Raw genomic sequence first — 24,682 nt, 5'->3', positions numbered from 1 at the left:
GCTGACTTGCTCTGTGCTCCCTGACACTTGGCCAGAAATGCCCCATGAGCCGGGGGCCGAGGTGGACAGCGGGGACACACAACGCTTGGATTTGCACCAGAGCCAAGGGACTGACAGGAGACAGAGCCTGCCTGGCCCCGAATCCACCGGGGGATGGAAGGGGGGGAAGGAGCCCAGCCCAGCCACGCGTACCTCCCACTCCGGGAGCTCGGGGGGACGCGGTGCTGACCGGATCCTGCGTGTCCCCAGGACACCCCGGGTTCGGAGAGGGGGCCCCGCTCCCGGGACAGACGCCTCTCTCCCGCCACCTAACGGCCACCAGGGTGTGAGCACCGCACCCCGCACCCCGCACCCCGCACCCCGCACCCCGCCTGGTACCCCGCGTCCACCCCCGGGCCCCCGCGTCCCCTTACCCGGCCGGTCCCACCTCCTCCCGCCGCCCTTCTGCCCGCTGCCATCCTCGGTGCCACAGCCCCCGGTGACCCGTGGGGGTGGGCGCATCCCCTTCCCCTGGCAACCTGCCTTGGCAGCTTTCCCTCTTCCAGCTTTGTTGTTAGGGGTGTGCCGAGACTGGAGAGAGAGCATCGAGAGGCAGAGGAATTAAAATAAAAAAAAAAAAACCCACAAAAACCCCCAAACACAACAAACCAACAAAAACCAAGCAACTACAAAAATAAACAAACACACAAAAAACAAACACAAGCAAACAACCGGGGAAAACCCGCACAGCCTTCCCCCCCTCGAAACAAAACCCAAACAAACAATATAAAATAAAAAAAAAAAACCAACAAACCAAAACCAAACTCAAAACCAAAAACCAACCAACCAAACCCAAGTAGACAACCCAATAGGCTGGAGAGACGCTTGTGTGCTTGCCCTCTCCCCATGACGTAGTGTCCTGTGCCTTCCCCCCCTTTTCCCCTCCCTTCTCCTCCCTCCTTCGACCTCTCCCCCCTTCATCCCGCCTTCCCCCCCCCCCCCCCCTCCCCTTCTCTTCGCATCCTTGGAAGCAACAATTAAGCAGCTCTGGGATAAAACACACTGCCGGCGGGAGCACGGGGGCATTGCTTCAAGAGATGGCAAGGCAGGCAGCTGCACCCCTCCTCCCCGGAGTCCTCTTCCTCTTCTCCATCCTCCCGGCCTCGCAGCAAGGAGGTAAGAAAAGAAAAGGCTCCTTCCTTCCTTCCTTCCTTCCCCCAGCCTCAGCAAGCGCTTTTCCCCGGATCTGCAGGAATCCTCCACCGACATTAGGGCTCGGCTGCTGTCCCCCCTCAACCCCCTGGATGCGGGTCTCAGATTAGGGACAGGCACCCCCTTGCCCTGCCTTGGGGACATCCCCGGGCATGGGAAGGCAGCCCCCCTGGATGCTACGTCCCTGGAGGGTTCTTTGCCCCCAAATCGGGTGGGATGTCACCGAGAGGGGTGACACAGGGCAGCTGGGGAATGGCATTGCTGCCCGAAGGACTTGTCAGGAGGAGGCTGCAAGGTGCTTCATCCCGGGTAGAGGCTTGGGGACACAAGAGGCTCAGGGACATGAGAGGCTTGGGGACATGCAGGCAGGGCACAGGACAGGGCTATAGGGGGATGAGCACTAAGCCCCCATGAGGACTGCAGTTGTGAGTGGTCAGGGGAGTTGGCACCCATCACCCCCATGTGAGGGAGGTGAGCTGGAGGGGCAGTGGGGGGGTTCACATGTGCATCCCACAGTTGATGTGTGTGAGCTGCCTCTTCAGAGTAGTCTTCAGAGCAGCTCAACCCAAATCACAGGCTCTGGGGTCCTGGAATGGCCACTGTGCCATCCTCCTTGCAGTTGTGTCACCAGCGTTGGGTCCATCCACCAATGCATGACATGGGTCAGGGCTCGCTGGCCAGTCCCTGGCTGGGCAGGGACTGTGTGACACTGCCAGCACACACACACACACACGAGCATCTGCCAGAGCAGGGAGGTGAAAGCCAGCACAGCTATGTCCCACAGTGCCTGTGACAGAGCTGCAGCAGCCAGCACAGCAGGTGCCTGCTCGTGGGACCTCTCACAATCTCCTGACAGGGCCAGGAGCACACGTGGGGTGGGGAGCAGCCCTGAGCAGAGTTGCAGCCTGCTGCAACTGGCAAAAGACTGTGAAGTGGGCACAGTGGGGTCAATGATGAGACAGCCACCTTTTGAAACCCAGGCCATGTCAACCTCTGTCATGCCACGGAGACTCTGAGATGGGCAGAGCCAGCAGCAACAATGAACTTGGGTACTGAGCCATTGCATGGGGCTTCTCAGCCACAGAGGAGCGAGGAGCAGAGGAGGGGAGAGGGTAGGATCCCATGGGCAAGGGAGGGCAGGCAGAGTGCTAGGGGCTGCTTTCTGCAGTCCACAGTATCATCTCCCAGGGCCCTGCAGCTCCCTGCTCTGTCTCGGCATGCTGGGCTCCAGCACCACGACCCCAGAGTGGTGCCAAGCCAGGCAGCTGCCTGCAAAGCTGATCTGCCAGCAGTGTCTGACCCTGGGCAGCTGCACTTTGGGGTTGAGGTGCCATCCTTGGTCAGTAGCAGCTTGGTCTTCAGCATTCCTCATCCCTGGCAGTGGTGCTTCATGCTGGTTTGCTGAACCATGAGAGCTTTGCTCTTCAGCTCTCATTTAGTGGCCAGCTGGGACAGTTTCAGGAAGACTTTGGCCCTTGGGTGAGATCCTGCAACACTTGCTGAGCGTTTTGGGGCTGTTGGCCTGGCTCCAGTGTCTGGCTCAATCTCCAGGGTTGTTTGCTGGTTTGGGAAGCAGCTCACAGAGGAGGTGTCTCTGGTGCTATAAAATTGCACCAGTGACCCAGTGGGCACACTGGGGAATGTTTCCCTATAGAGGAGCGATCAGTGCCTCTGCAGCCTGGTGGCCTACATGGCACCAGCCAAGCTCACCTGTGCCGTGCCAACTCTCAGGGACTGAGCTGGGACAGAGGCAGGACCAGTGGCACAGGGTAGGGAGGATGCCAGGGTGCTGGGGAGGGCTCAGGGAAGCATCCTCCTGCATCTGCTTGTCAGTGCAGCCCCAAACGAGCCTGGCAGGAAAAGGAACCCTGAGAGATCCCAGGGTGGAGAGAGAAAAGGGGGGGGGGGTGTCACTTCTGTCAGAGAAGTGACCCTGCCAAGGGGCTGAGCCCTGAGCTTGCTGCAGATGGTTGTGCTCAGGAAGCTCCCAGCAGCAGGGCAGGATCAGCCTCTGCTGCTCTGCACACTCTGGGGCAGCAGATTGTACTGGGGACCATGGGGACCAGCACAGTTGGATCCAGGCCCCTGCTGCCAGATAGTTCCCTAAAAGATGCCAAGTGCAGCCAGTCCCAGCATTTGCAGAGACATCCATCCCTCAGCACTTCCATCCATCCCCCAGTGCTGCTTTGTGCACAGGGGATACCCCTGGAGCAACAGGGACTCCAGGGGGCTGAGGCCTTCAGGCTTTGGGACCATGGGGGGATAGCTTGGGTGGTACAGAAAGACTGGCATCCCAACCTGAGCACTGCTGGGACCGTCCCAGGACACCCAGAGTCCTCAAGGTGATTCAGGGCCAGTAGTACCCTTGTGGGGCTGGGATGGCATCTCCCCTGCTCCTGCTGGGACTGCTCCTTTGGCAAGCAATTGGCAGGGTGCTGCTCATCGTCCAGCACTCTGAGATGGAAGTTGGATCTTTGGGGAGCTGGACAGGAGCCAGGTTCCTTACAGCAGCCCCCTGTTCACCCCACTGAGCTGCTACCAATGAGCTCAGGCTGGGATGCAGATTCAAAGTTGCTTGGAGACTACTTGTTTCCAAAACTGATTCTCCCAAGAAGCAGAAGTCAGTGGTGTGTGGGCAGAGGGGAAATAGCTGTGGTGCTTATGTGCTAAGCCTCCTCCTGGAGTCTGCTGGCGGGTCTGAAGTTTTCCCACCCAGCAAAGGTGTGAACTCCTGTTCAATGGTGGATCCTTGCCCTGGTGTTCAAAGGAGGGAAAAATCAGCTGTCAAATAGAGGAAACAGCTGTATAGGCTGTAAAGAAGATGTCAGCAGTGATGCAGGTAGAAATGGTGCAGATGATACAGTCACCAGTTAGAGATACCACAGGGGACAAAACAGTGCAGGTATTGCAAGTGACCTGTGGTACAGAGCTATGGAAGAAGTCCAGGTTCTATATCTAAGGCTCCACACTGGATCCCTGTGGCATTAAGGGTCAATCCCTATCACAGCTGGGGCTGTGCATATGGATGTAAATCATCCTCCCACTTGCTAGAGAAGACATCCCCAGGGTGGGTGCTGGGGTGCTGGGGGCCACCCCTGCTCTAAAGGCTTCCAGCAAGCCCTGTCCCAGGAGAGAAGCTGGAAGGGAGAAGAAACCCTCCCTCTTCCTGGGGCCCTGGTAAGCTGGCACCGAGGGTAGAAGCTCCTTCAGTCCTGGGATGCTGGTGACTCAGTTTCCCCTTCCCTGGTGTGCCAAGTCAATGTGGGGTAGGGGGAGCAGAAAGAGGCATGCCACATTGAGGAGCAGACCTTGGGGTGGGTGATGGACTCCTGTTCCCGAGGCTGGGGAAGGAAGGTGCTGGGGAAAGGCAGTGACCGGATTAAGAGCAGTTGCCTTAGCCTGGTGCGGCCTCTGAGAGCCCGTGGTGTTGCTGGTGCCAAGAACGGGGGCTGCTGGCAACACCCGAGCTCAGTCAGTGCTGTCAGCTCGTGGGAATGGGGATGCTGGGGTCACTTTGGGTGCTCCTCAGAGAGCCAAGTGGGTCAGAGACCCTTGGATCCCCTCACCAGGACAAGCTTGGTTTTGCTGCCAAATACAGACAGTTCTGCAATTGCAAGTTCTTTTGCTGCCTTGGTGCAGAGCTGGGTGTGTTTGGCAGCAGAGCCAAACTTAGTCAGGGAGCGGGGCAGCCCTCTGCGATGCTCCTGAGGCCCCAGCTCCCCAAAGCTCCATGAGATCCACACCCCAGACACCCTGCTGCCAGCCAGCATCCTGCCAGGGCTTCCTGAGCCCCCTCCGCACCCTGACCCGGCCATGGAGAGTTGGAAACTGTTGAGGAACTGGCACATCCCTGTAATCCTCCCAGAGGTGCAGACCAGCCGGGAGCACCTCACCTTTAGCGTGGGAGGTGCTCAGGTCGGGAGCAGCCAGAGTTCCAGAGATCCCCCTGCCAGGCTCCGCAGAGCCCAGGAGGGTGTCATGGAGCGGGGCAGCCGTGCCTGCTGGCAGCGGTCACCCAGACCTTTCCAGGGTCCCCAGAGCTACGAGGGCCTGGGGGCCTCTGCCGGGCAGTGCTGGCACAGAGGGACAAAGGGGTAGAGGAGCTCAGTCCGCATCGCCAGGGAGCTTGTGAGGGGCTGGGAGGCTCGGCATGGACTCCCCTGCTTGCTCGGGGACAGTCGCTGGCCCCGGGCACGGGAGGCTCGGAGCCACGGATCGGGCCGGCCATGCCGCCAGCTCGGCCTCTCGGCGGTGGAGGCGGGGGTGGGGCGAACAGGCGAGGTGCGGCCTCTCGGGGTTGGTTTGGAAACGGGCAAGAAGCTGGCATTTGTTTTTCCAAGCCGGGGGAGGGGAGGGGGAGGGCCCTTTGTGGGGATGTGCCGGGAAAAGGAGCCGCTCCGAGAAGCCCTGGACGGCAGCCGGACTGGGCCGTGGCGGGGGTGGGCCCGACCGGCCGGGGCGATCGCCGAGCCCATGTCCCCTCCACTCCAAGGGACACCAGGACCGGATTTGGCCCCTGGCCCTTGTAGGGCCCCGGGAGGTAGTTTTGGGGCCCCTGCTCTTTGTCAAGGCTGGGGGTTGTGTGGCGGGTCCTGTCAGGGATCCTGTGTGTGTCCCGGTGGGTTTGTGGGTGTGTGTCCTGAGGGTACGTGTGTCCCAACAGCTCCTGTGCATGCACAGCCGGACACCCCTCCTGCTCTGCCTGTGTCCTGACACAGGGGGCTGCAGCCCGGCCCTCTCTGAGCGGCTGGGATGGGTTCCCGGGGCCTTGGGTGGTGGTGGAGACGTGAGCAGGGCCCAGGGGACACCCTGGCCATGGCACCTCGCAGTGGGCAGCTGATGGGGCAAAGAGGGGGGCTGTGAGACACAGTGAGATGAACCTTCAGAGACTGCACCACGTCTGAGATGGAGATGTGTCCCCACCCTGCCATGCCTGCCTGTTCAGCTGCCTACTGGCACCTGGCTGCCCTGCCCAGCCCTGGGCACTGAGCAGCCTGTCGTGGTCTTTCCAGAGCTTTCCCATTGTGTACACCCAGTTCCTGGGGGTGCTGGAGGGGTCTCTGCAGCCTCAGAACAGGACAGCAGGTTCCTCAGGCTCCAGCCGAGCCACTGCAGGGTCCCCAGTGCCCATTCACCCTTAACTCCATCCCCTTTGCCCAGAACGGATGAGAGAGCTGGGCACAGCTTGCTGCAAGGGTACTGGCTACAGCAGCCCTGCACTTTCCTCAAGCCTCCCCCAGATACTCCTGCCAGACTCCCCACAAGCCCTGCAACCCGCTCTGCAAAGCCCACTGCAAACCCCACAGCAACCCCCTCCAGTGCCCAGAACATGCTGCAGCCAAATATGGAGCATCCCTCTGCACTGCAGCCTCTTTGTGCCACCAACAGGGAATGGCTGCCTGGAGGTCTGCAGGAGACTGACCTTTGCCAGAGTCTAAACCAGGTAAAGTAGGTTCCATGGAGGCTGAGCATGACCCCTGAGCACAAGCTTCAGTCACTGTGGAAAGCAGTGGGACCTGGGCACATGTCTTACCTTTGCAGAGATGGACAGAGCGATGCAGAAAGTTTTGGTGGGCCTCAGCACTGTCCTCACAGTTCAACACCATAGTCCTACTGGCCTGAGCTGGCTCTTGGCACAGGCAGGACAAGGCAGAGCAGGCAGCATGGGCATGGGGCAAGCACAGCCAAGCATGCTCATCCCCACCATGGGAATGAACTGGGACAGCCTCACCCACATCTGCATGACCATGCCTGAAAATATCCCCCCAGAGCCATGGGAAGCTGGAGGTGATGGATATAGCACTGTCTATGGTATGGGACATGTTTTGGGAAGCAGAGATGGACACCAGCCAGCCTTGCTCTGTGCCAGCCTTGTGTCCCTCCCTTCCTCCCTCCCATGCAGGACCAAGTCCTGCTGACACCTTCCAGCTCCTGGCTAGGACAACTCCAAGCCCCTCACCACCATCACACTGGGGAAACTGAGACAGGGACCTGCTCTTGAGCTCTTGTTCTGGGGGTCTGCATTCCACCCCCTCCTCAGGCACCAGCTCTCAATCCCAGGAGGTTCTCCCTTGCCCTGACCCACCTGATACCTTTGGATTGCTGGGAGGATTTTTACAAGGGTCTCTTCTCTTGCAGGGGTCCCTGGTGCTATCCCAGGAGGTGGAGTCCCAGGAGCAGGCTTTTTCCCAGGTAAGGGGCTCCAGGCAGCCTTGGGTGGGGAAGGGGCATCACCCTGCTCACGTTGGGCAGGTGCATGGTGAGTGCTTGGGTACCTTGAGCCAGCACAAGAGGGCTGGGGTCTTGCCAGCCAGTATCAGAGGACACAGTGACACCCTGCCTGGGCACTCACCAGTGCTGCTCCAGTGCCAGTCCCACAATGCTGGGACAAGACTGGGCAGCAGTGCCATGTTTAGGCTGGATGTCACCTACACCCTGCCCAGCTCTGGCCATAGGAGGTGCTCAGAGGTAACAACATTTCCCCAGTGTTTCAGCCAAAAGCTTGGGGACACCCCAGGGAAGATGCCTCATTCCCCCACCCCCCACCCTTGTGACCCTCGCTGCTTCCCCATGAGACCCAGGAACGTGGCATGAGTGGGTGGGTGGTGGGTGCTCAAAGGGCTGTGTGCTAAGATTGTGCCATTGCTCACAGGTGCTGGAGTTGGAGGTTTAGGAGCAGGTGAGTGTTGGGACCCCATTGCCCAGAGTGTGTGGGACGGGAACTGGGGGCAGCATTCCTGCAGAGCTGCCTGGTGTGTGGCAGGGGATCTGCCATGAGGATGCTCCCATCCCACATGGTCCCCAGATCCTGGGGGATGCTAAGAGGAAGGATGGGTCTGACCCCTCTCCACCCACTTTCCCCTAGGACTCGGGGCTGGAGGAAAACCTCTCAAACCAGGTAAGGAACCTTTCCTTGGCACTCTCACAATCTCTGGCACTGCCAGCAGCCAGGATGTCTCCCAACCCCTGTTGCTCTCCTATTTCTCTCACATGGCCTGGGGGCCACCCCCATCCTGGGTTGTGCAGCCAAGGCATGCACCAACCAGCACTTTATACCCTGCCCTGCCTCACTATCACCCACCAAGCCCTGAGAGCCCAGGGAGCTTTCCTCCCTTGTTCCTGGCTTCAGTGCACTGCACCTTCCCCCTAGCCTACACCGACCACCCTCTGAGGGTAGTCACTGCCTGCAAACCTACACCAAAAGCTCCTTGGGAAGACACAAAGCCAAGTCTCTCAGCCTTGGCCAGTGGGAAGCTAGCAGCACTTCTGCTTGCCTTTGCTTCTGGCTGAGAAGCTTTTGCAGCCCACACTATGGGTTTTTTCTGGACTATAAATCAGAGGTTTGTGAGGGGACATCACCAGAGGAGAGATGAGATAATGGCAGGAGGATATACAGCCGAGGGCACCGAGCCTGTGGCATGGTGCTGGGTCAGCAGGGGGTAAATCTGGTGCCAACGAAGATGCCTGGTGCCTGTGGAGGCCCAGGGAAGGATCTTCTTTTAGGTGGAGACCTGGGTTACCCACTCCCTGCCTGCCCTGGGGGTACCTGCTGTGCCCCAGGGCAGGGGGCACACAGCACCCCTTGGCCACCCGAGCCGTCCCATCTGCACGGCAGGAACACCAACCCAAGGCAGGGGCCAGCAACCTCCGTTTACTCGTATTTCAGCTTGTGGAAAGAAAAACAAGTCCCTTTATTTCAGTGTAATTAAAACCAAACGCAGTGCAGCCATGAAGCCCCAGCCGAGCGGGGTCCACCCTGAGCCAAGGGCCGTGGAATTTGCGCCTGGAGGGAGTGAGGGCTGATTAGCCCCAGATGTTGGAAGGCAGTGCTGGCCCCAGCTGGAGGGACTCATTCCTCAGCCATAAACATTTCAGCTCAGTCATTGGACAAGCTCAGTCCCCTCATGGCCCAGCAGTGTGGGGGGCAGACAGTGCAGAATGGGATGGGACGAGGGACCCAGATGCTGGAGGGCATGTTTGTCACCCGTCCCCGTGCCCATCCCTGCTGCATGATCCGACCCCATGAGGATGGTACAAGTGGGACACTTGCTCCTCTGGCCCTGGCCATCCCCCCTGCCTCACCCCACTTCTTTTTCCAGGGGTTGGAGCCCTCGGGGGACTTGGCCCCCTTGGCCTGCAGCCAGGTGAGCACAGACCACCAGCCACCCCCCCTGAGGACTGTCTTCAGGGTGATGTCCCCAGAGACCTACCTTGGGGACAGCATGTGGCTTGTCCCTCTTGGGTGCTCTCTATAGCCTACCTGGTGGGTCCTCTCTGGACTTGAGTCCTTTCCCAGACCTGAGGGACTGGCAGCCACCCCCAGGAAGCCCTGTGATCCCCCAGCCATGATTGGATGCCCCCCAGCACTGATAGGCAAGGAAGAGCCAGGGTTCCCCGTGGGGTCTGCAGCAGAAGGACACTGCCTGCGTGTGTCTGGCCAAACTGCCTGGGGCTGCTGAGGACCCCAGCATGTGTGGCCAGTGGCACCACAGGATGTCCTAGGTGGTGGTGGCACAGTTGATGGGCAGGATGTGGATAGGAGCAGGTATTTAGGGGAGTTGCTGAGAGAAGCCAGTGCAGGACAGGGCTGTGCTAACACCACCTTGCCCAGCCTAACGCCAGCCCCTGCCACTGCTCTGCAGACTTTCACAGCTCACCACCATCCCTGTGCCCACCATGCCCAGCAGGGAGGATCCAACACCATCTTGGGAATGCTCACACTGGTTCCTCTCCTCCCCACAGGTGCTGGGGGTCTCTTCCCCGGAGGTGCCTACCCCGGGGGAGTCTTCCCAGGTGCTGCCTCTGCTGCTGCGCTCAAGGCTGCAGCTAAAGCTGGTGAGTGCCAGGGGTGTCCCACACTGTGATGGGCAAGGCAGCAACACAGGTCAAAGCATTGCTGGGGCTCAGGCAGCGCCCCAGGGACTCCCAGTGTCCCTGGGAGCCTGGGCTAGGAGAACTTTCCCCATGGAGCTGAGGGACTGCAGTGCTGCTCTCATGGGGATCCCTGACAATTTGGAGGGATCCTGGAACTTATTGGTGTGCTGGGAAGGTGCATTGGACAAATTTGAGCCCCCCAGGAGCTGAGAGCACTTGAGCTGCCTGGTCCCTGTGCCTGGGTCTAGGGGATGTATCCCTGGTACTGCCTCAGATTGTTCTCTTCACCCCCAAGAGCCATCCTGAGCTTATCCCTTCCTTTGCCACTGTTCTGGATACCCATAGCCCAGCAGTGGCATCTCACACTGGTACCTTCCTCTTCCCAATGTCCCCAAGTACTGGCATTGGTGGCATGGGTGGAGCTGGTGGCCCTGGTAGCCTCAGGGTCTCCACAGGTAGGAGATATCCCTCATTCCCAGTGTAGCTGAGCTTGGGGCAGTTTCATCCCCATGCCCACCAGCATGGGCAGGGGCTGGTGCCCAGGGCTCAGAGGGTCTCTGCTGCCTGCAGGTGCGGTAGCACCGGGTGCGGTGCAGCCCGGGGCTGGTGCAGCAGGGAAGCCTCCCAAAATACCAGGTAGGTGACCGGTCCCAAAGCCACGGGCTGGGGCAGGGACTTGGCTCTGTCCAGGTGCTCATTCCTGCCTTTCTCTTGCCTGGCAGGCGCTGGGATTCCTGGAGCTTTCCCGGGTGGCGTGCTCCCCGGCACAGGTGAGCTGGGAGTCCCCACCCCACCCACAGTATCCCCACCCTCTAAAAGGGTCCCCAGCTGGTGCCAGCACCCTGGTTTGGATCGGTAGCCTTGTGGCCAGCTGCAGCCTGGGCATTCCAAGAGTTTCCAAAGCCTTTCACTGGGGCTGTAGTGACATTTTCACCATGCCAAAGGTGGGGGGACCCGGCGTCTCCGAGGCTCTGGTGCCAGGTTCAGCGGGAGCAGGCAGGACTGGGAGAGGAGCTGGGAGCAGGCAGGGAGCACAGCAGGGCTGGTTTACCCAGCCAGCTGCAGTGTGGAAAGAAGGGGGAGGAGATGGCAGGGGGAAAAGGAATTCCTCACTGCAAAGTAATTTGGGGGGAGGAAAACTTGTGAAAACAAGATGTTTCAACATTGTCAGAAGAAGTTAGTTGCTGGTAAGGAATGTCTTTTCCATGTCTGAAAACATGTGAGTTATAATGAAAGACATTTTTAAAAGGGAAAAAACCAAACCAAAACAAAAAAACCCAAACCAAACCAAACCAATACAGAACAAAACCCCAGCCCCAACACCAAAACTCCAGCCTAAGTGAGTGCAAAACTTTGGCACTGCCCGTTGCCCGTGGAGGGCTGGGGCTCTGCAGGCAGGACCCCTCTTCCTGCTCCTCATGGAGACCCAGGTTGCACAAAGCCACCTCATGTCACTGAGGTAGGGGGCAAGGCCCAGGCTTATCTACACCAGGGTGCTGTGCTGTCACAAGTGGGACCCACTCTGGGTTGCCACATCCTCTGCAGGCACCCTGAGCTCCTGTATGTGAGCCCAGCACCCCCTCCAAAGCACAGTCAGTCCTGGGGCTGGAGCAGACCCTCCCCAGCAGCTCTGCCCAAGAGGTGCAGAGGGGACTGGCATAGGGAGTGAGCCAGAAAGCCCCTGGGGGATAAGGGAACCCTGTTCCAGGGTACACAGGTGAGTACTGAGCCAGAGATGGGTGACAGAGATTTTGGAGCTGGGTTCAGGGGTCTTTGTGCAAGGCCACGATGCCCCAAGGTGCTCACCTGACCCTCTGGTCTCTGCTGCAGGCATTCGTTTCCCTGGTGTAGGGGTGCTGCCCGGAGTGCCCACTGGTGCTGGCGTCAAACCAAAAGGGCCAGGTAGGTCCCCTCAAGGACCTGGGGACACTTGGGGTGGAAGTGGCTCCAGGGCTGGCTTCAGCTCTGCCCTCAGTGCCACCCTACTGAGGCTGGTTCCAGCCCCATCCTTTGGGATGGGAGAGCCCCACAGTGCAGTCGGGTGGGCGAAGCTGAGCCCATGCAGCCCACATAGGCTGGTTTTTACCCTGAGGACTGGCCCCAAGGCTCACACTGGTGCCTTTGTGTTTCTGCCTAGGAGCAGGAGCCTTTGCAGGAATCCCTGGTGAGTGTCCTGTCTCTCTTGCCTGTCCTTCTCTTCCTTCCCAAGCCTGTTCATCACAGCCATGGCCTCTCCACAGAGTGGGGAGAAGATGCCTCAGGGCTTCCCAAGCCACCCACTCTTCTCTCCCGGGGTGCCCCAAGATGATTCCTTCTCACAAGGACTGGTGGCAGCCTGGCCGCAGGCTCCAGGTGAGAATCTGCTGTTGGCTTTTCAGGACTGGGAGGTTTTGGAGGTCAGCAGCCTGGTGTCCCTCTGGGGTATCCCATCAAAGCTCCTAAGCTCCCAGGTAAGCTCTCACATCCAATGGGCTGGGGGTGAAGGACCCCCAGTAATGCCAGGAGAAGGACCTGCTATTCCTCAGGGCTGAGCTGCAGTGCCCCTGGGTCCCCTGGACCTGACAGGGCTGGTGTTGGCCCTGGAGCAGCAGAACAGAGCAGGGGTGTTGGGCAGGTGAGTCCAGCAGCAGCCCTGTGGGCAGCTGCCTGCTGCTTCCTCTATTCTTGCCCACAGTCCATGAGGATGCTGCTGTGCTTTTCTCCAACTGTTGTAAGGTAGGAAAGAGCATGTTCTGGGGACATGCTTTGGGACAAGCCTCCCCAGGATGTCCCTGCTGGCTCCTCCTGGCATGAAGCACGGTCCTTGCAGGTACCATCTGCTTTGTGCAGCTCCTAGAGTTGTCCATGCATTTCTGGGCACTCACCTAGGCCCAGTGTTCCAGCTGAAGTAGCTCTAGCTAAGGCCACCACCTACAGGCAGGTAGTGGGGATGAAGCTCTGGGCAGGACTTCCTTCCCACTACACACCCAGACAAATCTCATCTCCAAACCAGAGGTGCTCAGCACCCTTTTTCCGCAACTCTGTGTTGTGTTCCAGCTCACAGCTAGCTGTGCCTAGGCAAGGACAGTGCCAAGCAGCCAGTACCAGGCTCTGTGCCTTCCAAGGGCAATGCTGTCAGCATACTGGTCCCCAAAGCATCCTGGCAGATCTGGGTGGAGACCTGAATCCCTGGACTGCTGGGGATTGAGTAGATCCCTGAGCATTTTCTCACTCACTGAAACCCGTAACTGCAGGCAGGAAAGCCCTGGTGGGGGAAGCCCACCCCTGGAGAGCAGGTCCCATCCCAGCATGGACACCAGCCCCAGCAGCTCTGTCCCCTTCCCCCTGACAGGGCCCTGTTGCCACAAATGATAGCAGAAACACTTGACCTGTGTCTGCTTTCTACCACTGAGGCTGAGTTATGCTCATTCAGGTGCCTGGGCACCCCTGTCCTCAGACCCTGTCTGGCTGCCAGCTGCCTTTCCTGGGTGTCTCAAGCACACAGCTCCAGTCTGGGCCCCATCCAGGCCCAGCAGCCTGAATCTGACACTGCTGCCAGCTCACCCACTTTATGTGGAGTCTTCATTAAATAAATCAAGGGAGGTCACTCATCTCCTTGGCCAGGGAATCCAGTCAAGTCTCTCATAGGTATCAGAAGGACAGTGGTGGTGTCCCCAGCTGCAGTCTGAACCCATGGGGTGCTGCCTGGCATCCTGGTCCTTCCCAGGGTGCAGGGGGATGCTAGTTTGTCACCACTGAGGGCTTGGGGCCTGCAGTGTGGGGACATGCTGGGCTGGCTGCCAAGGCTCTTGGTTTGATGCTACAGACAGATCCAGAGGTCCCAGACATCCCCAAGTCCCCTGCGCTGTGTCCCAGGTTCCTTGGAGTTCAGGATCAGGTTCATAGGGCTCAAGGTGACAGCAAGAAAAATCACACTTTCAGTGGAAGGTCTCCTTTTTGGATGATTTTCTCCAAAATCCCCCACCAGCTTCTGCTCTGTGCTGTCAGTGCTCAGGATGTGGCCCCAGGCCCACCCTGCTCTCTGGGCCTCAGCCTGGATTTGTGACTGAAACTGGGGTCTGTTGAGATGGGTACTGCTCCCCAGTGCCTGGCCACCCTGAGGTGGTGGCATCAGTCTCTGAGAAGCTACTTCCACTTCTCTGGGGCCTGAGATCCCCAGCAGTGCTGTGCAATCACACTGGCACAGGGTGGGTACCTGCAGCCCTGGGGCAGAGCCTGCTCTCCCATCGGGCTGGGAGAGTGGGGAGATGGTCTTGGACTCTTGACCCTTGGTGTCACTGCTACATGTGTCACCCAGTGCTGGACCCTTCCGCAGCTTTGGGGTGAGCAAGGTGCTCATGAGATGCCCCAAGATAGACAAGGGGGTCCCTGAGATGGAGGGATGCCTGGCAGAGCTCATGGCTACCAGAGCCTGGAAAGCCTGGAGGATGTCACAGCACATCACTCCTCCTGAGGCTGCTGCTGGCAGTGATGGGAGCTCAGTGCTGTCAGCTCCCAAGTGAACAGTGCCCACTGAGTCACTGACATCCCCACACCATCCTGAGTGATGGGATCCTGATGTTTCAGAAGGAGACATTTTCCTGGCAGCAATATTCTGTCTCTTCATGCTGAGCACTACATGAGCTCAAGTTTCACCAGAGGTTCCCAAGCCCTGATTCTAATTAAGACCTTGCCTCTGGATCTGGCCTTGGTGCAGCCAGCTGGGTACAGTTCTTGCCATGGGACTTCTGTCAGAGTGGTATCATGAGAGACTCCTGTAAAACCAGCTTTGGGTGTCATAGCTCTCAGCACAAGGCCGTTGTGCATGGCCCTTTTTGGAGCCTCTGCTTCCAAGGTGGTGGAGAAGAACATCTGGCCCAGCTCTACTACTAGGGCTTGAATCCCTGAGGATTTACTATCTTGATGGAAGGAGCCCTGTGGGCTTCTGCTACACAGCCAGCTGGCAGAGAGGGGCTACACCATGGGGCAGAGGGCATACAGCCACCAGCACCCAGATGCTAACCCCCCACCTTCTCTCCTCTCCAGGTGGCTATGGATTGCCCTACACCACAGGTAAGCTGCCCTACAGTGAGTGCCTGTAGCCCTCACTCCATGGTTGTAGCTCCTTGTGGCTCTGACAGATGTCCCCATGACCTCATGGCCACCAACCTGTGGGTGGTGTGAGGGGCATCCCCTTCCCAGAGCAAGGTGGTCCCTCAGGGCACCCATGCCTTGCCCTGCTGTGATGCTTGTGGACCTGTCTGGGAGTGACCCAGCTCTCCTGGTGTCCTGCTCCATGAGGCCAGGTGCCATTCATCTTCAGGTGTTCTGTGGTCAGCAGCTGGCAGGCTCTGTGCTAGGACATCCTGAACCACCTCCAGGCAGGGATGTTTGACCTAGCATCTCTACTAAGGAAGAGCTGGCTCTGGCATCCCCCCAGCATGTCCCTCACAGCCACGGGAGGCTGATGCTTTGATCCAAGGATGCTGCTCCATCTGCCTTGCCCCTTCCCTGGGCAGTGCCTTACCTGGCTTTGCCTCTCTGCTTGTGATTGCAGGCTTTGGGCCCGGCGGGATAGGAGCTGGTATTGGGGCAGGAGGAAAGGCAGGGTACCCCACCGGGACAGGTACACTACCTCTGCAGGCACCCCAAGGGTGGGGGGGCTGGCACAGGCATGGCAGAAAGACTTGGTGTGTTGGTTCTTTGGGTTGGGTGTTAGGCACTGCCTGGTGTCAACCCAGGGACAGTCTGTCAGGATGCATCACCTCCCAGAGGAGAGGAGGGTGGATGCTTACAGGAGGGGCTGGTCCCCACAGGCCCTGTGGGATGTGGGAGATGAGGTGGGCATGGTCTGGGCACCTCAGCACCTGGCTATGTCTTTCCCAGGAGTCGGAGCACAGGCGGCAGCAGCTAAAGCAGCAGCAAAATATGGTGAATTGCCTTCCCTCTGCACATCCATTCCCCATTGCAATAGAAAGACAGCTGCTCCCCTCCTTCCCTCCATCCTGGGCTGGAGGGATGCCTTTTGTATCCTTGCAAAACTAGGCTGATGTCCCCTTCTTCCACGTGGCAGGAGCAGGTGTCCTGCCTGGGGCTGGTGCCATCCCTGGGGTCGGCGGAGTGGTCCCCGGTGCTGGTGTTGTCCCAGGAGCTGGAGGTAAGGCAACAGTGGGGCTTGGCCCTGGGGTGCGGGGTGGTTCACATCCCGCTGTCCCACACACCTAACCCTCTCTCAATCCCCCTGCAGCTGTAGGGCCAGCAGCAGCAGCTGCAGCGGCGAAGGCAGCAGCGAAGGCAGGAGCTGTAGGTGAGTGACTCCACACAAATCCAGCAGGGGAGAGCTCACTACTGGGGCACATGGGAGCCACTCATTGGCACGAGGGCTTCACCACCATCTCCTGGGGTACTGTCCCAGTCTGTCATGGTTTAGCAGCTGGGCCGACCAAAAACCAGAGGGTAGAATCTCTTTCTATTGCCCACATCCCACCTCCTGCCTTCCAAAGGGAGAATGAAAGAGGAATAAGGCCAAAAGCGTTAAAAGCTGGAATTCAAAACTGGAACGGATCTACTAAATGAGGAGAAGGGCAGGAACAAATGGGAAAAGGGAACAGTATTCTAATCCATACAAAACCTGATCTTGATCCTGCCAGAGATGGGTGCCTGAGGGCCCCTTGCAACAGAGCCTCAAGGGTCCCGAAGATCGTGGGTGGCCTGGTGGGCTCTAGACCCCTGGTGTAGGGGTTGGGTGTAGGGATCTGGGAATCCCAGGCCTGGGCACATCCCAGGTCCCCTGGGCAGCTGGTTTGTGAGGTGTGGAGAGCCCACCTGAAAGCCAGGTGCTCCGGTGGCTCCTGTGACACTGGGTGAGACTGTGCCCAGGAGCATGAGGAGGTGAAAGCAGGGGGGGTCTGACCGCTCTCCTTCCCTCCAGGTGCAGGGGTTGGCGGCGTCCCAGGCCTCGTGCCCGGCGTTGGTGGCGTGCCCGGCGTTGGTGGTGTGCCCGGCTTGGTGCCCGGTGTCGGAGGTGTCCCCGGGGTGGCAGGTGACTGTTGGCAGGAGCCCTGTCCCCAGCTCCTGGCTCTGCAAGGGGCACGGGAGCTGGTGGCTGAGGGTCCCTCTCTCCCTTGTCCCCAGGAGTCGGGGCGCCAGCGGCAGCGGCAGCAGCAAAGGCAGCGAAGTTCGGTAGGTGCTGCGCGGTGCAAGGAGGTCCCGGCAGCAGCTCCCTGGGGACCCCTACTCACCCTCTGCCCCCCAGGCACTCGGGGTGCCCCTGGGCAGGCGGGTCCCCCTGGGGATCTCTGCCGAGGGCTCCTTATGGGGAAGGAGGCACATGCGGGGGGACGGCATGTGAGCAGCCCAGGTCCCTGTGGACTTGGCTTGGTCCCACCTTCTCCCTCTGTGGGATTTCTGCAGGCTGATACGTGGGAGTGAAGGGGGTCTGAATTTTTGTGTGTTTCCCAATCCCTGTTGCCAGCAGCAGCCCAGAGACACGGTTCTGGTGCGTGTGGGACCCCTGCCCAGGGTCACTGCCACCCAAAACCCTGGTGGGACTCAGTTGGATGAGGTTCAGGAGGGCCAGGAGCTGGGTCCTGCACTTGGGTCACAAGAACCCCAAGCCCAGGCAACGCTCCAGGCTTGGGGCAGAGCTGCTGGAAAGTGCCTGGTGGAAAAGGAGCTGGGTTGGTCAAGAGTGGCTGAATCTGAGCCAGCACGTGCCCAAGAAGGGCATCAAGGCACCAGCATCCTGGTTTGTCCTAGGAATGGTGATGGTGTGGCTGGCAGAAGAAGGGAAGTGAGCAGTATAACGTCAGTATCAGGGCTCCAGCAGGTCCTTGCCGGAACTCAGGGCAAGATGAAACCTTTCTGCTGAGCCTGATGGCTTGTGCAGGTGGATGCAGGAAGGTGTGGAGCCTAGCCCAGGGCTACAGAGGGGCGTTAGTCCCCAGGGAGAAGCTTCCAGGAGCCTCTTGGCAGAACCAGGCTTTGAAAAGGCAGCTCTTTTGGGAGGTGACTGGAGATCTGTCTGGCCATCAGACAATGCAGCCGTGGGGCAGTGCAGAGCCATCCTGCAGGGTTTCTCCCTAAGAGATGAAGTTTTGCTGTGCTGAGTTCCCACGGGGTGTCTGGGGAGGCAATTCCTGTCACTGGCTGTCAGGGTTTAACACTGGCCCAGCAATTAAACCCAGTGAGAGCTGCTCTCTATTAATCTCTCTCCTCCCTGCTAAAGAAGGGAGAATAAGAGAGAGAGACTGATGGGTTGGAAACTAAACTGCACAGCTTTAATGAAACAGTAATGATAAATAGGAAAAATTACTAAATGTATACAAATATACAGGAAAATGGATACCAGGTTCCTCCCCCCTTTTCCCCCAATAACTCTCATGTCACCACCGAGGCTGCAGGGCAGCCCTGGGAAAGTCCAGGCTGGAATCCTGGGGTCAGCAGCAGTTGGGAACTGGAGGCAGGAACACACAGATTCAGGCCGGGATGGATCAGGAGCACAGGCAGAGGAAGGGATGGAATCCCCCCAGGATGCTGAAGGAAACAGGGAACGGGTGAAAAAAGAGGAGCAGTAAAGGCAGGAAGAGCAGGAAGCTGGCTTGACCCTTGTGATCCCTCAAATTTATCCTGAGTATGAGGTGTATGGGATGGAATCCTCTGTTTGGTCAGTTCTGGCATCTCTCTTGTCCATTCCTCCCCAAAGGAGGCTGCAGGTGGGACCTCTTTATTCCTTCTGGAGGGTAAAATGTTCCTCAAAGCTGAGCAGTGTCCTTGGCTCTGCACACCAGGCTCTGGCTGGAACTATAAACATCAAGTGTTATCAGTCCTAGAAGCAGACACTGAGAAACTTGCTGTTAATTTCAGCAAGTGCAGCTCCTTACAAGAGACTGAGCTGAAAGCAAAAGTACAAGACAGAAAATCCCCTTTCTCCTCGCCCAAACCAGGACACTCGCCATCACTGGTTAGCGGGGCTGCGCTTGATGACGCCGACCCCGTGTTTGCTGCTGCCCTTGGGGGCAGTTTTGTGGGAGAAAAGGGAGTAAGAAGCACCCAGTAATGGGAGCACCCAGAGGAGAGGCATCAGCCCCGGGAGCAGCTGGGCTTCGGCATGATGGCCTTGGGGGTCCTGAAGGGTCTCCGAGATCATGGGTGGCCTGGTGGGCTCTGGAAGCCTGGGTTGGGTGTAGGAGGCTGGGAATCCCAGGCCTGGGCACATCCCAGGTCCCCTGGGCAGCTGGTTTGTGAGGTGTGGAGAGCCCACCTGAAAGCCAGGTGCTCCGGAGGCTCCTGTGACACTGGGTGAGACTGTGCCCAGGAGCATGAGGAGGTGAAAGCAGGGCGGGGTCTGACCGCTCTCCTTCCCTCCAGGTGCAGGGGTTGGCGGCGTCCCAGGCCTCGTGCCCGGCGTTGGTGGCGTGCCTGGCGTTGGTGGCGTTCCCGGCGTTGGTGGTGTGCCCGGCTTGGTGCCCGGTGTCGGAGGTGTCCCCGGGGTGGCAGGTGACTGTTGGCAGGAGCCCTGTCCCCAGCTCCTGGCTCTGCAAGGGGCACGGGAGCTGGTGGCTGAGGGTCCCTCTCTCCCTTGTCCCCAGGAGTCGGGGCGCCAGCGGCAGCGGCAGCAGCAAAGGCAGCGAAGTTCGGTAGGTGCTGCGTGGTGCAAGGAGGTCCCGGAAGCAGCTCCCTGGGGACCCCTACTCACCCTCTGCCCCCCAGTCACTCAGGGTGCCCCCGGGCAGGCAGGTCCCCCTGGGGATCTCTGCCGAGGGCTCCTTATGGGGAAAGAAGCACAAGCGGGGGGACGGGATGTGAGCAGCCCAGGTCCCTCTGGAATTGGCTTCATCCCCAGGGCAGGGCCTTCTCCCTCTTTAGGGTTTCTGCAGGCTGGTTCGTGGGAGTGAAGAGGGGAGACCAGTCCCCTGTCTTTGGACGTTGTCTGAATTCATGGGCTTTTCCACTAAATCCCTGTTGCCAGCAGTTGCCCTTACCCAGAGTTCTGGTGCCTGCGGGTTCTACCTCTCACAGAGCGACCCCTGCCCAGGGTCACGCCCACCCAAAACCCCGGTGGCACCCAAGAGCAAGTGCATCTGACTGGGTCTGTCAAGAGCCAGGGCTACACCAGGCGTAACCACCTAAAGAGAGCTCCGACAAGGAGGAACCCAGAGAGGGTGAGGGACGTGGCCAGGAATGGGCCTGAGAGTCCCCGCAGTGCCAGGGGGCCCGTGTGCTGCTCCAAAAGGCCATGGCAGGGGATACAGGGCCAGGTTTCTCAACCTTCTTCTGCTTCGACTTTGCAGAGCCAGGAGTGGCAAGGGAAGATCTTTCCTGTCCTCAGGCAAAGGCTGAGCCCTCAAGCTCTGCAGAGGGATCTGGACAGGCTGGATCCATGGGCTGAGGCCAGTTGGATGAGGTTCCTCGGGGCCAGGAGCCGGGTCCTGCACTTGGGTCACAACAACCCAAGCCCAGGCAACGCTCCAGGCTTGGGGCAGAGCGGCTGGAAAGTGCCTGGTGGAAAAGGAGCTGGGTTGGTCAAGAGTGGCTGAATCTGAGCCAGCATGTGCCCAAGAAGGGCATCAAGGCACCAGCATCCTGGTTTGTCTCAGGAATGGTGATGGTGTGGCTGGCAGAAGAAGGGAAGTGATGGTGCCCCTGTCCTCAGCCCTGGTGAGGTTGCACCTCGAGTGCCGTGTTCAGTTCTGTGCCCTTCACTACAAGACGGAGCTTGAGGGGCTGGAGCGAGTTCAGAGAAGGGCAGCAGAGCTGGGGAGGGGTCTGGAGAAGCGGTCCTAAGAGGAGAGGCTGAGGAACCTGGGTGTGTTCAGCCTGGAGCAAAGGAGGCTGCGGGGAGACCTTCTTGCTCTCTGTGACTGCCTGAAAGGAGAGGGAAGCCAGGAGGGGTTGTTCTCTTCTCCTAAGGAGCAAGTGATGGAACAAGAGGGAATGTCCTCAGTTTGCCCCATAGAAGGTTTAGATTGGACACGAGGCACAGTTTCTTGACAGAGAGCATTGTGGGTGTCTGAGAGAGGCTGCTGAGGGAGGTGGGTGAATCACCATCCCCAGAGGTGTTTAAAAGCCACGTAGATGTGGTGCCTGGGGACAGAGTTCAGCACCGGGCTGAGCAGAGTTGGGTTGATGGTTGGATTCAATAAGCCACCCAAAGGGTTGTCTTGTCCCACCCAAAGGGTTCTGTGATTACCACTGCAGAGCCCTGGCCGTCCCCCGAGGGCCACCATGCTCGATGGCAACTCTCCTTTGAGGGCTAAACCACTGCTGAAAATGTTGCCATTGAGGAGTTAGTGGGTGTGTTCTGGGCTGGGGTGCCAGGCTCCTGCTGAGCTGGGGGCCATGAGGACACCGCCTTTGGCACTCAGCCCTTCCCAAAGTGACTCCCAATGCTTGTCCTTGTGGCATATATATATTTGAGTGGTTGTGGGTCAAGGCTGTCAGTGTCCCAGGAACTTCCCCAGTGCTGTACATTGGTGCTCAGGGTTCACCCCCTGTCCCATCTCTTGGGGTGCTCCCCCAAAGCAGTATCAGGGAGCTCAGGGCAAGATGAAACCTTTCTGCTGAGCCTGATGGCTTGTGCAGGTGGATGCAGGAAGGTGTGGAGCCTAGCCTAGGGCTACAGAGGGGCGTTAGCCCCCAGGGAGAAGCTTCCAGCAGCCTCTTGCCAGAGCCATGCTTTGAAAAGGCAACTTTTTTGGGAGGTGGCTGAAGATCTGTCTGGCCATCAGACAATGCAAGAGATGAAGTTTTGCTGTGCTGAGTTCCCACGGGGTGTCTGGGGAGGCAATTCCTGTCACTGGCCATCACTGGTTAGCGGGGCTGCGCTTGGTGACTCTGACCCGGTGTTTGCTGCTGCCCTTGGGGACAGTTTTGTGGGACAAAGGGATTAAGAAGCACCCAGTAATGGAAGCACCCAGAGGAGAGGCATCAGCCCCGGGAGCAGCTGGGCTTCGGCGTGATGGCCTTGGGAGACCTCGATGTTCCCCAATATCCTTGGTGGCCTGGTGGGGTCTGGTGGCCTGGGTTGGGTGTAGGGATCTGGGAATCCCAGGCCTGGGCACATCCCAGGTCCCCTGGGCAGCTGGTTTGTGAGGTGTGGAGAGCCCACCTGAAAGCCAGGTGCTCCGGTGGCTCCTGTGACACTGAGTGAGACTGTGCCCAGGAGCCTGAGGAGGTGAAAGCAGGGGGGGGTCTGACCGCTCTCCTTCCCTCCAGGTGCAGGGGTTGGCGGCGTCCCAGGCCTCGTGCCCGGCGTTGGTGGCGTGCCCGGCGTTGGTGGCGTTCCTGGCGTTGGTGGTGTGCCCGGCTTGGTGCCCGGTGTCGGAGGTGTCCCCGGGGTGGCAGGTGACTGTTGGCAGGAGCCCTGTCCCCAGCTCCTGGCTCTGCAAGGGGCACGGGAGCTGGTGGCTGAGGGTCCCTCTCTCCCTTGTCCCCAGGAGTCGGGGCGCCGGCAGCAGCGGCAGCAGCAAAGGCAGCGAAGTTCGGTAGGTGCTGCGCGGTGCAAGGAGGTCCCGGCAGCAGCTCCCTGGGGACCCCTGCTCACCCTCTGCCCCCCGGGCACTCGGGGTGCCCCCGGGCAGGCGGGTCCCCCTGGGGATCTCTGCCGAGGGCTCCTTATGGGGAAGGAGGCACATGCGGGGGGACGGGATGTGAGCAGCCCAGGTCCCTCTGGAATTGGCTTCATCCCCAGGGCAGGACCTTCTCCCTCTTCAGGATTCCTGCAGGCTAGTTCGTGGGAGTGAAGGGGGGAGACCAGTCCCCTGTCTTTGGACGTTTTCTGAATTCATGGGCTTTTCCACTAAATCCCTGTTGCCAGCAGTTGCCCTTACCCAGAGTTCTGGTGCCTGTGGGTTCTACCTCTCACAGAGCGACCCCTGCCCAGGGTCACTCCCACCCAAAACCCCGGTGGCACCCAAGAGCAAGTGCATCTGACTGGGTCTGTCAAGAGCCAGGGCTACACCAGGCGTAACCACCTAAAGAGAGCTCCGACAAGGAGGAACCCAGAGAGGGTGAGGGACGTGGCCAGGAATGGGCCTGAGAGACCCCGCAGTGCCAGGGGGCCCGTGTGCTGCTCCAAAAGGCCATGGCAGGGGATACAGGGCCAGGTTTCTCAACCTTCTCCTGCATCGACTTTGCAGAGCCCGGAGTGGCAAGGGAAGATCTTTCCTGTCCTCAGGCAAAGGCTGAGCCCTCAGGCTCTGCAGAGGGATCTGGACAGGCTGGATCCATGGGCTGAGGCCAGTTGGATGAGGTTCCTCGGGGCCAGGAGCCGGGTCCTGCACTTGGGTCACAACAACCCAAGCCCAGGCAACGCTCCAGGCTTGGGGCAGAGCGGCTGGAAAGTGCCTGGTGGAAAAGGAGCTGGGTTGGTCAAGAGTGGCTGAATCTGAGCCAGCATGTGCCCAAGAAGGGCATCAAGGCACCAGCATCCTGGTTTGTCTCAGGAATGGTGATGGTGTGGCTGGCAGAAGAAGGGAAGTGATGGTGCCCCTGTCCTCAGCCCTGGTGAGGTTGCACCTCGAGTGCCGTGTTCAGTTCTGTGCCCTTCACTACAAGACGGAGCTTGAGGGGCTGGAGCGAGTTCAGAGAAGGACAGCAGAGCTGGCGAGGGGTCTGGAGAAGCGGTCCAAAGAGGAGAGGCTGAGGAACCTGGGTGTGTTCAGCCTGGAGCAAAGGAGGCTGCGGGGAGACCTTCTTGCTCTCTGCATCTGCTCCCCAGAGCAGTATCAGGGAGCTCAGGGCAAGATGAAACCTTTTGTGCTGAGCTTGATGGCTTGTGCAGGTGGATGCAGGAAGGTGTGGAGCCTGGCCCAGGGCTACAGAGGGGCGTTTGTCCCCAGGGAGAATCTTCCAGCAGCCTCTTGGCAGAGCTAGGCTTTGAAAAGACAGCTTTTTTGGGAGGTGGCTGGATATCTCTCTGGCCATCAGACATTGCAGCTGTGGGGCAGTGCGGAGCCATCCCGCAGGGTTTCTCCCTAAGAGATGAAGTTTTGCTGTGCTGAGTTCCCACGGGGTGTCTGGGGAGGCAATTCCTGTCACTGGCCATCACTGGTTAGCGGGGCTGTGCTTGGTGACTCTGACCCGGTGTTTGCTGCTGCCCTTGGGGACAGTTTTGTGGGAGAAAAGGGAGTAAGAAGCACCCAGTAATGGGAGCACCCAGAGGAGAGGCATCAGCCCCAGGAGCAGCTGGGCTTCGGCATGATGGCCTTGGGAGAACTCGAGGGTCCCCAATATCCTTGGTGGCCTGGTGGGGTCTGGTGGGCTGGGTTGGGTGTAGGGATCTGGGAATCCCAGGCCTGGGCACATCCCAGGTCCCCTGGGCAGCTGGTTTGTGAGGTGTGGAGAGCCCACCTGAAAGCCAGGTGCTCCGGTGGCTCCTGTGACACTGGGTGAGACTGTGCCCAGGAGCATGAGGAGGTGAAAGCAGGGGGGGGTCTGACCGCTCTCCTTCCCTCCAGGTGCAGGGGTTGGCGGCGTCCCAGGCCTCGTGCCCGGCATTGGTGGCGTTCCCGGCGTTGGTGGTGTGCCCGGCTTGGTGCCCGGTGTCGGAGGTGTCCCCGGGGTGGCAGGTGACTGTTGGCAGGAGCCCTGTCCCCAGCTCCTGGCTCTGCAAGGGGCACGGGAGCTGGTGGCTGAG

General features: G+C 59.4%; 1 protein-coding gene across 1 annotated transcript in view; it reads left to right on the top strand.

Moving 5' to 3' along the window:
- Positions 1-1,001: 1,001 nt before the first annotated feature.
- Positions 1,002-24,682, top strand: part of ELN (elastin) — a 31,909-nt gene continuing 8,228 nt past the window's right edge. The window contains exons 1-23 of the mRNA XM_030462729.1: positions 1,002-1,155; positions 7,330-7,383; positions 7,844-7,870; positions 8,057-8,089; positions 9,291-9,335; positions 9,934-10,026; positions 10,636-10,701; positions 10,788-10,835; positions 11,896-11,967; positions 12,203-12,229; positions 12,444-12,515; positions 15,091-15,117; positions 15,602-15,670; positions 15,931-15,975; positions 16,118-16,201; positions 16,292-16,351; positions 16,976-17,086; positions 17,179-17,226; positions 19,414-19,542; positions 19,635-19,682; positions 22,261-22,389; positions 22,482-22,529; positions 24,504-24,614. Of these exons, the coding sequence (XP_030318589.1) occupies positions 1,077-1,155; positions 7,330-7,383; positions 7,844-7,870; positions 8,057-8,089; positions 9,291-9,335; positions 9,934-10,026; positions 10,636-10,701; positions 10,788-10,835; positions 11,896-11,967; positions 12,203-12,229; positions 12,444-12,515; positions 15,091-15,117; positions 15,602-15,670; positions 15,931-15,975; positions 16,118-16,201; positions 16,292-16,351; positions 16,976-17,086; positions 17,179-17,226; positions 19,414-19,542; positions 19,635-19,682; positions 22,261-22,389; positions 22,482-22,529; positions 24,504-24,614 (1,525 nt within the window). The 5' untranslated portion in view covers positions 1,002-1,076. The remainder of the gene's footprint in view (positions 1,156-7,329; positions 7,384-7,843; positions 7,871-8,056; positions 8,090-9,290; positions 9,336-9,933; positions 10,027-10,635; positions 10,702-10,787; positions 10,836-11,895; positions 11,968-12,202; positions 12,230-12,443; positions 12,516-15,090; positions 15,118-15,601; positions 15,671-15,930; positions 15,976-16,117; positions 16,202-16,291; positions 16,352-16,975; positions 17,087-17,178; positions 17,227-19,413; positions 19,543-19,634; positions 19,683-22,260; positions 22,390-22,481; positions 22,530-24,503; positions 24,615-24,682) is intronic.

The sequence above is a fragment of the Calypte anna genome, chromosome 19 (genome assembly GCF_003957555.1).
Source record: "Calypte anna isolate BGI_N300 chromosome 19, bCalAnn1_v1.p, whole genome shotgun sequence".
Classification (NCBI taxonomy): domain Eukaryota; kingdom Metazoa; phylum Chordata; class Aves; order Apodiformes; family Trochilidae; genus Calypte; species Calypte anna.
The sequence above is the reverse complement of the archived record's forward strand: the minus strand, read 5'-3'. Positions and strand labels throughout refer to the sequence as shown.